The 13455-nt window shown below is 37.3% G+C and overlaps 1 protein-coding gene across 2 annotated transcripts in view; it reads right to left on the bottom strand.

Annotated features, from left to right (window-relative positions):
• MICU2 (mitochondrial calcium uptake 2) overlaps window positions 1-13455 on the bottom strand; it is a 165414-nt gene that overhangs the window by 28617 nt on the left and 123342 nt on the right. The window contains exon 7 of one of the 2 annotated variants that reach the window (XM_043998034.1): window positions 11368-11433. The exons of the other annotated variant lie outside the window; for it this stretch is intronic. Coding sequence (XP_043853969.1) covers window positions 11368-11433 — 66 coding nt within the window. The remainder of the gene's footprint in view (window positions 1-11367; window positions 11434-13455) is intronic. 2 annotated transcript variants of the gene reach the window in all.

Here is a 13455-nt window from a genome sequence, read left to right as displayed (position 1 = left end):
TCTCTTAGTCAACAGTATGAGCTTCAGTCTGAGCCAACAATATGTCATAACGGCCAACATAATAAAAAGTTTAAAGTGAGGATATTCTTTAATGGCATCTTTTAACTTCCTTATCTAGGGCAATAGACCTTTTCTCCCATAGTAGTCCTTTGTCTTTACTTTTCTTACCTCAGGCTCGCCTTAAGTTTGTTGAGAAAATTATCCCTTTTCTGTTCACCTCCAGGCCAGATGGGAGTGCATCTACAGCTCTTCCCTGTCTCTTGCCTCTTCTCTCTTTACTCAGGCGACTTCTCAAAAGTAAAGATTCATTATTAAAGGATGATAGGATTTAGTCCATGGAATATTAATTCAGTTATTTAAACCTCCTTTGACTCTTTAAGATTCTTGAAAGTGTAAGGGCTAAAATTCTAGTTAGTCTGTCTAAAATATCTAATGAGTGGTCGCCAATAAATTGTAAGTTTTAGCAAGAGTTTAGACTTTTAAGCATTTATTAAGGAGAATAAAAATTTGGTGAAGAGAGAGAGAAAGGCCTAGATTCATCTATCAAAGGGAGAGCACATCTTTAGCTCCACTCTCAACTAGAGTCCTGATGAAAGAGAGTGAGAGCACCAGCCTCGCCCCCTCTTCCTCCCACAAGCAAAGGTCACTTCTTGACACCAAAGAAAAGCCACATGGCCTTGCCCTCAGAGGCCTTCTCCTCATGGTGGAGCTTTTCTACAGTAAGTCTCTAGCAGGTGGCGTCATACCAATCATTACAAAAGTCATTAGCCTCTTAGATACTTTTTTGTCCCTTGATGATCCCTCTTGGTTTTTAAAAAGTAATAAGTTGTTAAAATGTATTTTTATTCTTTAAACAATAGCCTAGAAACATGATAGCAATGATTTGATTTCTTAGTCTTTTCTGGATGACTGTACTTACCTACCTGTCTTGTATTTCTATTTGTTGGGGGTAGGACTTGTGACCTGGATGGGGGGTGGCTAGCTCACCCAAAGAATTGGAGGCTCATAGTAAATCTTGTAAAATAAAAAGAGGTTCATTAGGAGAGAGGAATATATAGCTAGGAGACAGAATCACTATGGAGACTGTCTAGCAGAGTAAGGGAAGAGGTAGTCTTTTTGTATGTTTACAAACAAAAGCTGTCAAAACAACTGGGAGGGGAATGCAAAGCAACTGGGAAGGGAAACAACTAGGAAGGAGTGCCTAGAATATGAACTGCACCCCTCCATATCAATATATCATCTTTGTTTCTTGCAGACCAGGGTCTTTGTGCTCTGTCACACCACATTCCTGAGGTAGGAGGCAGAGCTGCTTTCCCTTGGGAAAGTTTAAGGATTAACTGGGGTTGGGGGTCCCTTGTCCCACAACATATTGTTTGGAGTATTTGTAAATAGAACTTTCTGCTCATGTGTTGCCCTAAGGAATTCCTCAAATGTCTTTTGTTGAAGGTCTGTCTTTTTTATGGAATAACAACAACAAAAACAACTAGCATTTATGTAGAACTTTAAAGTCTGAAAAAGTGCTTTATAAAAATTAGCAAATTTTTTTCTTCATAATAACTTTACAAAGTAGGTGCTATTATCTTCATTTTATAGATGAGGAAATTGAGAGTTAGGGTTAGTAGATACTATGTGTCTGAGGCAGGATTAAATCCAGTTTTTCAGAATGTTACTTTAAGTTGCATCTTGAGTTCCTCTGCTTTTTGGAACAGCTTATTTCAGTCTTTTCTCTAATTTATCAAGGCTGTGGAACAATCCTGGGCTATTTGAGTTGATGCTGCATTATAACTTAAGGCCTTTCTCCTGGATGCTTAAAAAATTTGTTTGGCATTTAAATTCTGAAACATAATGACTATATGACTTGGAGTTTCAAGAAGAAGGCTTTTCTCTGATGTTAATCTGTGGATTTGATCAATCATTTACTTATCTGCATAGAAAAATTCTGGTCAGTTTTCTTCTATTATTGACTGCTACTATACTCATTTCAGAATTTATCATGTTCCACTGAGGGATGTCTGATTCTTAAGTTCTCTCTGTATATCTGTCTTCAAGGTCCACTGCTTTTAATTATTATTATTTTTTTTTTGGTGGGGCAATGAGGGTTAAATGACTTGCCCAGGGTCACAGCGCTAGTAAGTGTCAAGTGTCTGAGGCTGGATTTGAACTCAGGTCCTCTTGAATCCAGGGCCAGTGCTTTATCCACTGTGCCACCTAGCTGCCTCTTCTGCTTTTAATTCTTTAGAATCCATGTGTGCTTTCAAAATCACTTTTGCTTCTCTTCTGCCAAATTTTCTTCTACTTTTGTATTTGAGTTTTAAATCTGCCATTCTATTTTTAAGGGCTTCTACTACATTAGAGAGATTCTAAATTATTTGTTCTAAGTTGTTTACTTTATTAGTGTCTTAATTAGGTTTACAAGCTTATTTCTGACATAATTTCCATGCTAATACCTTCTTTTATAAGTTTTACTGATTTTTAAAAACCATTCTGGAATTTTTTGCTGCTGTTCCTAGATCTTTGGGGAATGTGCCAATTATTTTTCATAGAGGACTTCTGGTTTATTTTCTTTCATGCTAAAATACTTATACAATGTTATATCCTTTTTGTGCATTTCTACTCATTTTCCTTCCTTTTTATGAGTCATTTTTAGAGTCAGGCTTATACTTAACTTTTTTCTTTTGTAGTTTTTGTCTTTCAAATTTTCTATTACAGCTCTGGTAGCTAATTTCTGCCTTCCCCCATTCTTTGTCTCTTACCTTTTTCATAGCAATGGGGCACATTTTTTTTCATCTGGATAGATACCTGAGAATGAGGTGGGGGTAGGGAATGGAATAAGCATTTATATAGAGCCTCCTATGTGTCAAGCACTGTGCTAAAGGGCTTTACAATTATTATCTCATTTAATTCTCACAACAGCCCTGGAAGGTAAGTGCTACTATTACCTTGATTTTATAGATGAGGAAACTGAGGCAATCAGAAGTAAAGTGACTTGCTTAGGAACACAATGCTAGTAAATGTCTTAGTTCACATTTGAACTCAGGTCTTCTTGATTCCAGGCCCAGTACTATATCACTGTTCTATCCAGCTGCCTTTGCATGGGTGTCATTATATTCTTTGAGTTGGGGTGGGTGGGCATAACATCATAGCTTTTGAACTTGAGGGAGTCTTACAGATCATCTAGTCAACTCTCATTTTATAGAAGAAAAAACCAAGGCAGAGCAAGGTTATGTGATCTGCTCAAGATTACATGGGTAGGGGCAGCTAGGTGGCGCAGTGGATAAAGCACTGGCCTTGGATTCAGGAAGACCTGAGTTCAAATCCAGCCTCAGACACTTGACACTTACTAGCTGTGTGACCTTGGGCAAGTCACTTAACCCTCATTGCCCTACAAAAACAAACAAACAAACAAAACACATATACAAAAAAAAAACCAAGAAAAAAACAAGTCTCTGTTTGGGGGTAGCTAGATGGCGCAGTGGATAAAGCACCGGCCCTGGATTCAGGAGTACCTGAGTTCAAATCCGGCCTCAGACACTTAACACTTACTAGCTGTGTGACCCTGGGCAAGTCACTTAACCCCAATTGCCCAGCAAAAAAAAAAAAAAAATTACATGGGTAGTAACTAGTAGAGCCAGGATCTGAACCTAGATTCTTTGACTCCAAATACAGAATTCTTTATTAGCATTCTTTTGCCAGCTCCATCATATGATATTATTTTGTATATACTTTGAATTTACTTGCCTGTGCCCTTTGATGTTTTGATGTGAAGAATTGGTTGCTAACATTTTTTTCCTCCATTATACTTTTTGGGATGGAAGGAAGGAAAGAATAGCTTGCTTTGTTCATGTGAATTACCCATGATTCTACCTCAATACTATAAGATGAATATAAACCATTCTCAGTGCTGTCAAGGTTACCTAAAAGTACCCTGCATATTACTACTAGATATGTCCTAAAATAAGTCCTTATAGGCAGGGAACAGGCTATGTCTGTCCCCAAAATGCATCCTGTCTGGCCCTTCCTCCCAGAGACTGGAAACTAGAGCTGTTAGTCCCTTTCATATCAAAACAAGAAATAACCTTCATGGCTAGTCCAACTGGAATTCTCTCAATCAAATTCTAAGTCTCCACAGACCTTGTTCCAGAAAGTCCTGGAATGTCCTGTACTCTAACTTTTTGAAATATGACTTGTTAGTCCTGTTAAAGTAATGGTCAGGTAATGTTTGTAGTTCCAGGAAATGCTAGACATTGGAGTTAGACACTGTAGACAAAGGCATGTATGCCACTAGGTCAATCTGGAGAGCTATAAGACCCTAAGGGTTATAAGCCTGGGTTTCTAGGAAGGTGTTAGTGCATCAAATATGAATACATAAGATGACAGGTGGGACAGGTTTTAATATAAAAATTTCTTATATTAGATAGTTTTATACTGGGTAACATCTATAAATAAATGTATTTAATTAATCACCACATTTCCACTCAAAGTTATTTTTTCTAAAGCATCTATGAAAAGGTTTGCATTTTGAAGGTTATAAAAGAAAAGAATTTGAATGTTTGGCACCATAAAAATATAATGTTTAGATAAGGAAATGTTTAAAAGATATTTTGGCCCTTCAGATTTCTTTTCTTTTCTTTTAGCAATGATTAATCCTTTCGTGTTTGATCTTATGGGAAGAAATATTACATAAAATCAGAAGAAAATATATTCACAAATGAAAAATCCTTTCAAATAAAAGAAAGAGCAAGGAAAATGTAGAAACATCTGTGATGTCAAGAATAGACTGAAAAACAATACCCATGGTAATTAAAAATGAATTTTTGGTAAAACTACAGCTGTATTTAGTTTTATGCTCAACAATCTTAACATCTAATCTAATTAGAAGAGCATTTAAAACATGTTCTATCAGTGTGTGCTCTTGGCATATGGAGAATATCAAAATTAGAAGCTTTTTTTTCTTAAGTAAATTCAGCAGGAATTTTTTTTTAGACAATTATGGATTTGTAGGACAATTGAATACTCTATATTTATTAGGCAAAGACACTAGGCAGGATAGTTTAATAGAAAGATAAGCAAATTTACAATTAGTTGACCTGGATACAAATGACAGTTTTGCTACTTACCACCTGGGTTTTGTGTTTTTCAGTCATATTCTACTCTTTGTGATCCCATGGACCACAGCACTCCTGGTCCTTCTATCCTCCACTATCTCCTGAAGTCTGTCTAAGCTCATGTTCATTGCTTCCATAACAGTATCTATCCATCTCATCCTCTGCCATTCCCTTCCCTTTTTGCCTTCAATATTTCCCAACATCAGGGTCTTTTTCAGTAAGTACTGTCTTCTCATTATATGGCCAAAGTATTTAAGCTTCTTACTACCTGGGACAAGCATTTAAATTCTCTAAGTCTTTGTTTCCTCATTTTAGAGATGAACAGTTTCAACTAGATGATTTCTAAGGGTATAAAACTTTATATCTTATATTTGTCTTCCCTTTCACAGTCAAACTCCTTGAAAAAAGCTATTTATGCTCAGTAATGAAGTCTACTCAGTTCTTGGTCTCTTGCAATCTGATTTCCAACCTCATTATTCAACTGAAATTGCTTCTTCCAAAGTTAAATCATTTAATACCAAAATAGCCTTTTCTCAGTTAGCTGTCCTGACCTCTTTGCAGCATTTGACACTATTGGTCATCTTTTCCTCTTGGATACTCTCTTCTTTTCGTTTTCTTGACACATTCTATTTTGTTGCCCCTCCTACCTGTTAGACTACTCCTTCCAGTCTCTTTGCTGAATGATCGTCCATGGCCCATGTTTCTCTTTGCTTCCTTTCCTTATGGTACTCTCCTCCCTCCCTCTACCCCGCCTCACCAATCAACAAGTATTTATTAAGTGTCAGTTATGTACTAGGCATTGTGTTAGACAACGGGAATAAAAACACAAGAATGAAATACTCCTCGTCCTTACTTAAGGAGCTTACATTCTATAGGTGAACATAGCATGGATTAGGTACTATATAAGCTAACAACTGAAGGGTAGAATAATTCCGGAAAAAAGTGTGTGTGCTGGGTGGAAAGATGCACAGAGTTATTAAAACAAAATTCCTCTCAATAACAAGGAAAGTCAATTTTTCTAATGGTGGTTGATATAGTATTTAAGATGTTATGGGACTTTTTTTGTTTCACCAGCAAGGGAATGATATGCAGAATGATAAAGAGTGGGCCAGAGTTGGCAAATAAAAGACTGAGGGTTCAAAATAATGTGATTAGATGGTAATGTGACAACAGATGATCTCCTGTAGGAATAGGAGTTAGTGAGCCTCTACTGAAAGGCAAGACCCAAAGCAAGTGGGGAAGTATATAATTTTAAAAAATGTGTTTGGGGCAGCTAGGTAGTGTAGTGGTTAAAGCACTGGCCCTGGATTCAGGAGGACCTGAGTTCAAATCCGGCCTCAGACACATGACGCTTACTAGCTGTGTAACCCTGGGCAAGTCACTTAACCTTCATTGCCTCGCAAAACTAAACCAAACCAAACCAAACAAAAACAAAAAAATGTGTTTACTAGCACAATGCATAATTGACCTAGGGAAGGGGTAAATAAGTGATGAAATAAATCATATGTGATGTTATAACCAAAGGGATTACAACAGATCTTTTTTTTTTTTTTTTTTTTTTTAGTGAAGCAATTGGGGTTAAGTGACTTGCCCAGGGTCACACAGCTAGTAAGTGTTAAGTGTCTGAGGCCGGATTTGAACTCAGGTACTCCTGAATCCAGGGCCGGTGCTCTATCCACTGTGCCACCTAGCTGCCCCGATTACAACAGATCTTTATTCCTTTTTGATTTTTTTTTTTCTTTCTTTTTTTTTTTTGCAGGGCAATGAGGATTAAGTGACCTGCCCAGGGTCACACAGCTAGTTAAGTGTCAAGTGTCTGAGGCTGGATTTGAACTCAGGTCCTCCTGAATCCAGGGCCAGTGCTTTATCCACTACACCACCTAGCTGCCTCCAGATCTTTATTCCTGAGAGGAACTAGTGGTGTGAAAGAAGAAAAGAGATGTATATTGGCCTGAATCTAAGATACACACTTAAAATTTATTTCTTTGAAGAAAAAAATATAGATGTACTTACAAAAGTAACCAAAATTGCTATAATTTTTTTTTTTTACTATAACTGTTGGATGGTTAGATCGTTAAGGAATGGGGCAGGTGTGAGGGTGGGCAACATGCATGGTCTAGAACTTGCTTTTAGCTATACTGAGAGGAGGTGCTCTGCCCTTTAGAATCCTCAATGCATAGTTTTAAAATCCTTACTCTATTTCCCTCAGAAAACACTGCATACTGAGGTACTGAGTACTTCTTTTTCTCATCCCTATGATTATATTGAGCAGGGAGGAAGATTCAACATACTTCTTGTTTCTCATTGCCATTTTCTGACTCTCTATCTGCTGCCATTACTCAATTACTTCTCCTCCTTAGACATTCAGTCCATCTAACTATATCACTCTAGTTGGATTAACGTTGTATGGTTGCTGACCATTCTCCCTTTCTAAAGGAATTTAGCATGTGGCTCACAGTGTTCTTCTTTGTCCTAAATCCTCCTTCTACTTTGGACTGCAATATTAATACTGATAATGACCCTTCAAATATCCTGGATTCCCAGCTCATTAGCCTCCTTGACTCCTATGACCTGTAATTTCAATCTACTTTAGCCACATGCAGGGGTGGTCATATCCTTGATTTCACCATTATCCATAAGTACTCTACCTCTATGATCTAGAACTCTGAAAGTCCACTCATTCTAACCTTTTCTCTTTCCATAACTTCCTTTACCTTATATTTCTTGGTGCATGTAGGTGGTGTAGTGAATAGAGTGCTGGGCCCTAAGTCAGGAAGGCCTAACCTGAAATGTAGCCTCACACACTTACATACTAGCTGTGTGATCCTAGGCAAGGCATTTAACCTGTTTGCCTCAGTTTTTTCCATGGTAAAATAGGGAGAATAATAGCACCTATGTCACAAGGATCAAATGAAATAATATTTTTAAAGTGCTTAGCACACTACCTGGCATATAATACTGTCCCTCCCCTACCCCCCAACCTATACACTCTGTCCTCACATCAATTTTTAGGCATTGTTGGGGCAGCTAGGTGGCACAGTGGATAGAGCACTGGCCATGGAGTCAGGAATACCTGAGTTCAAATCCGGCCTCAGACACTTAACACTTACTAGCTATGTGACCCTGGGCAAATCACTTAACCCCAATTGCCTCACTAAAAAAAAAAAAAAAAAAGAAAAATTAGGCATTGTATATCTCCATGCTTTTCCAGGCCAGTCAGTCAGTCAGTCAAATAGCATTTATTAAATGCCTACTATATGCTGGGCACTGTGCTAAGCACTGGTGATACAAAGAAAGGCAACTCCCTCCTAACCTCAAACACTACCCCCTGCTTAGAAGGAGCTCAAAATTTCATGGCTACCACCACTCATTTGGTTTCTCCCTCCCTCTGCAATCCTGATCATAGGAGCACATATCTAGAGTTATAAGGGAACTAAGAAGCTGTATGGTACAATCCTCTTGTTTTAGAGATGAAGAAAATGAGGCCCATGTAGGTTGAATGATTTTGTCCAAGACCTCACAAGTAGTAAGTACCAGAGGCTAGATTTGAAACCAGCTCCTTTGATTCTAAAATAGTGCTTTTTACATTATACCACAATATTTCCAAGATGGTTCCTCTAAACTTCCCTATTTCTGGAGAGACCACCACCATCCTGATAATTACCCAGTCTGTACCTTCAGAGTTATCTTTGATTCTCTCTGTCCTCACAGCCAATCAGCTGTCAAGTCTTGTCACCTTTATATCCACAACATATCTTGTATCTTTGTCTTCTTCCCTCAAATGGCCACTATGCCAAGAGACCTCCTTCCACAATGAATGATTAATGACTAACCAATTCAATAGGGCAGCTAGGTGTCACAGTGGATAGAGTCAGGATTACCTGAGTTCAAATGTGACCTTAGACACTTATTAGCTGTGTGATTCTGGACAAGTCACTTCATCTGGTTTGGCTCAGTTTCCTCTTCTGTAAAAATGAGCTGGAGGAGGAAATAGCAAACCACTCCAGTATCTTTGCCAAGAAAACCCCAAATGAGGTCATGAATAGTTGGACACAACTGAAAATGACTAAATAACAACAATCAATTCAACCAGTTCCAAATTCACGTAGCTGAATACCAGTGAACTCACACTTCTCTATTTTGTCCAGAATGAAAACATCAGTGTAATGCAATGTTTACAGTACTATGTTAGGTGCCTGGGATACAATGATGAAAAACACAATTTCTATCACCTTCTAAGACATTATGATCTGAGAGATAAGACATGTGTATACAGGCATATTTTAACACACACACATCTTTGGATAAGACGTAGTTTCTGCCATTATGGAGCTTATGGCATAGTGAGGGAAGGATGATATACTCTCTCTCTCTCTCTCTCTCTCTCTCTCTCTCTCTCTCTCTATATATATATATATATATATATATATATATATATATTTTTAGTGAGGCAACTGGGGTTAAGTGACTTGCCCAGGGTCACACAGCTAGTTAAGTATTAAGTGTCTGAGGCCGGATTTGAACTCAGGTACTCCTGACTCCAGGTCCGGTGTTCTATCCACTGCGCCATCTAGCTGCCCCCAATACATATATTATTAAAACCCATGATAAGAACCTTAAGAAAGGGACCATTATCAACAGAAGGGAAAGTCTCACAGAAGTGGTATGTTGTGCTTTAAAGGATGGATTTAAAAAGGGAAAAGGACCCACGTGTACAAAAATATTTCTAGAAACTCTCTTTGTGGTGGCAAAGAATTGGAAATTGAGGGGATGCCCATAAATTGGGGAATGGCTGAACAAACTGTGGTGTATGAATGTAATGGAATACTACTGTGCTGTAAGAAATGATGAGCAGGCAGATTTCAGAAAAACCTGGAAAGACTTAGGTAGACTGATGCTGAGGGAAGTGAACAGAAGCAGGAGAACAGCAACACTGTGTGATGATCAGCTGTGATAAACTTGGCTCTTCTCAGCAGTGCAATGATCCAAGACAATTCCAAAGGACGCATGATGGAAAATGCTCTTCACATCCAGAAAAAGAACTATGGAATCTGAATGCAGATTGAACCATACTATTTTTACTTTTTTTTTTTTGAGGTTTTCCCCTTTTATTCTATTCTTCTTTCACAATATGACTCATATGGAAATATATTTAATGTGATTGTACATATATAACCTATATCAGATTGCCTGCCTTCTTGGGGAGGGAAGAGAGGGAAGGAGAAAAATTTGAAACTCAAAATCTTATAAAAATGAATGTTGAGGGGCAGCTAGGTGGCACAGTGGATAGAGCACTGGCCCTGGAGTCAGGAGGACCTGAGTTCAGATCTGTCCTCGGACACTTGACACTAGCTGTGTGATCCTGGGCAAGTCACTTAACCCCAATTGCCTCACCAAAAAAAAAAAAAAAAAAAGAATGTTGAAAACTATCTTTACATGTAACTGGAAAAAATACTATTAAGCTCACCCCCCCCCCAAATAAACAAACAAATAAACAATTGGTAAGAACTCAACAGGTAAAGAAAGAGAAAATGAGAATAAAGAGTGGAAATGGGAACACAGGATGGTGTAGTGTACAGAGTGCTGGATTTGGAATCAGAGAACATGCATCTGAATCACAGCCCTGATACTTCCTATTTGTGTGACTTTGGTCAAATCATTTCAACTCTCTGGACCTCACTTTCCTCATCTGTAAAATGAAGGTGTTGAACTAGATGACCTTTAAAGTCAGCTGGTGCTGAATGTGAAAGGACAAAGAAGAGATGTAAGAATTTGAGAAAGGAAAGATCACTTGTCATCTAGGGGAGGAAAGGGAAAGCTTCGTGGAGGAAGTAGCATCTGAATTGGGCCTTGGAGGAGAGAAAGCTTTCAATAAGAAGTACAGACAGGTACTTAGGCAGAGAGGTTAACATAAAAGCAAAGAGGAGGGAGTGGGTAGGACAAGCTTAGGGATGGTTGTTTGGCTTCAACACAGAGTACATGAAGGTAAGTAGAATGAAATCAGACTGGAAAGATAGGTTTTTGTGGTAGGCCCTGAATGCCAGGCACTTTACATTTTCTTCTCTGAGCAATGACAAATCACTGTAGGTTTTTGAGTAATTAGTGACATGGTTGGATCCCAATATTAATATACAAGAGTCATTATGGGAAAATTTATAGACAAATTGTACAAAGTACATTTTGATAACCTCTAGAAAAAACAGAGGTAAGTACATGTTGTAGAAAACTGAACAAATACTATATTTTGTTTATTGCTACATACCTGGTATAATGTTTCAGCATTTGTAGTTCCCTTCAGGTCTTCCTGTTTACTAATAATCTTCTGAAGCTAAAAGTAAATTATAAAGAGTGAGCTTGAAAAAATTTCCTCTGGTTTATAAAACTATTAAATGACTTAAATTCTAATTGTTTAAAATATTCTAGAGTTGTTAATTGCTTATCACTGATCATATTAAATTCCAGATCAATTAAAAAAGTTTCTTACTTATGTTTTTCTATATACTTTTAGGTTACATTTTAGTTTTCTTTCCTTCCAAAGAAAAGAGGTTAAATACACTGTAAAACAATAATTTTTAGTTCGAATCAGAGTCTTAATTATCTTTTCATAGGCACTGTAAAATAACACAGGTTTTAAATTCTTGATCATATTTACAAATAATTCAAGATTTATATTCCAAATTTTGGAGTTGTACTTTACCTGAACTTTTCAAGTTTCCAATATGCATTTGTAGTAAGCTCTCTAGAAAATTATGAATTAATAACTGTAGTTCTAATATTGTTTCAAAGTTTCTATTTTATCAGTCTTACTACATGTATGTGTCTATATATGTATATAATGGAATATAATAGCATATATTAAAACCTACCTTTCAGGGTCATTTGTAATAATCCTCAAATGGAGAGCAAAAAAGAACAATGGATTTATGATTAAATTATCAAAGAGAAAACACTAGATGAAAATCAATTAGGAGAAGTTTCTTAACCTATGATTGTCTGTTTTTGGATGGTTTCCATTTTATTAATGACTATTTTTGGGGTACTTTACATTTATATTGTCATCAGAGGTTATTTGTAAAAACAAAAACAAAAACAAAAAACCATAAAAAGGCAGTGATACCTGCAGAGTACCACTGACTTTTTTATAATTTTTGTTTTTTGTTTCCTTTGTGCTTCTGCTTCTTCAGATCTTCCTTTCCTTTCTTTTCCTGGATGCTACTCTGTTCCCTGATGACTCTTTTTTTTTTTTTTGGCAGGGCAAAGTGGGTTAAGTGATTTGCCCAGAGTCACACAGCTAGTATGTGTCAAGTGTCTGAGGCCGGATTTGAACTCAGGTCCTCCTGAATCCATGGCTGGTGCTTTATCCACTGTGCCACCTAGCTGCCCCCTGATGACTCTTACTGACTTCAAAATTTTTAGATAAAGTAATGCTTTTGCTAATTTGGGTTAATTTGAGGAAGATAAATTAGAATTATATGAAAATTTCATTAACTTAACATTTTAACCAGATGTACTTTTATTAATGTCAGATACACAAGGGGAGGGGGAGGAGAGAATAAGCCTAAATATTTTATAAAATATTTTGAAGTTTTTTAAATAGATAAGAATTTATTTTAAGGGCCATATTTTTTGTTTCAATGCAGGTGCTGCTGCTAAAGGCTTTGACCATAGCATACTTAATTGGAAGAATATATGATTAGGAATGATATTCTGGTTATGTTTTTGGCTCTGTTACTAATAAGTGATGTGACCATGGGTATCTCCTTGGTCACTAGTTACTTCCTTTGTAGAATAGGAAAGTTGGATTAGATAATCTCTAAAGTTCTTTCAAGTATTTATGATTCTATATGCTGGAACCAAAAAGTGGTCATTATTGCCTGTTTTTTGTTTTGTTTTGGTGGAGCAATGAGGGTTAAGTGACTTACCCAGGGTCACACAGCCAGTAAGTGTCAAGCATCTCAGGCCAAATTTGAACTCAGGTCCTCCTGAACCCAAGGCTGGTGCTTTATCCACTGTGCCACCTACCTACCCCCATTAATGTCTTATATTAACTTTGAAGAATGTTTCCAGGAGAATAACCTGAGATCTGTGTCTCATTCTATGCTATGTTAACATTTTTAAAAATCAAGAATCTTGTTGTTTGTCCTTTCTTGAAGAGGACCATGACATTGAGAGGTGATGTCATGACTTGCATTGGATTTAAGTGGATTTAAGTGAGGAAGGGCTATGCAAAGTCACCAGCCTCACTCTCTCCTGCAGAGTCATCTGGGTCCAGTGGCAAGATAGAGATCAGGATGACTAGAGATGGCTCTGGATGTTTGAGGTAATCGGGATTAAGTGACTTGCTCAGGGT

The sequence above is a fragment of the Dromiciops gliroides genome, chromosome 3 (genome assembly GCF_019393635.1).
Source record: "Dromiciops gliroides isolate mDroGli1 chromosome 3, mDroGli1.pri, whole genome shotgun sequence".
In the NCBI taxonomy this organism is placed as follows: Eukaryota; Metazoa; Chordata; class Mammalia; order Microbiotheria; family Microbiotheriidae; genus Dromiciops; species Dromiciops gliroides.
This window is presented reverse-complemented; position numbering and strand designations above follow the sequence as displayed.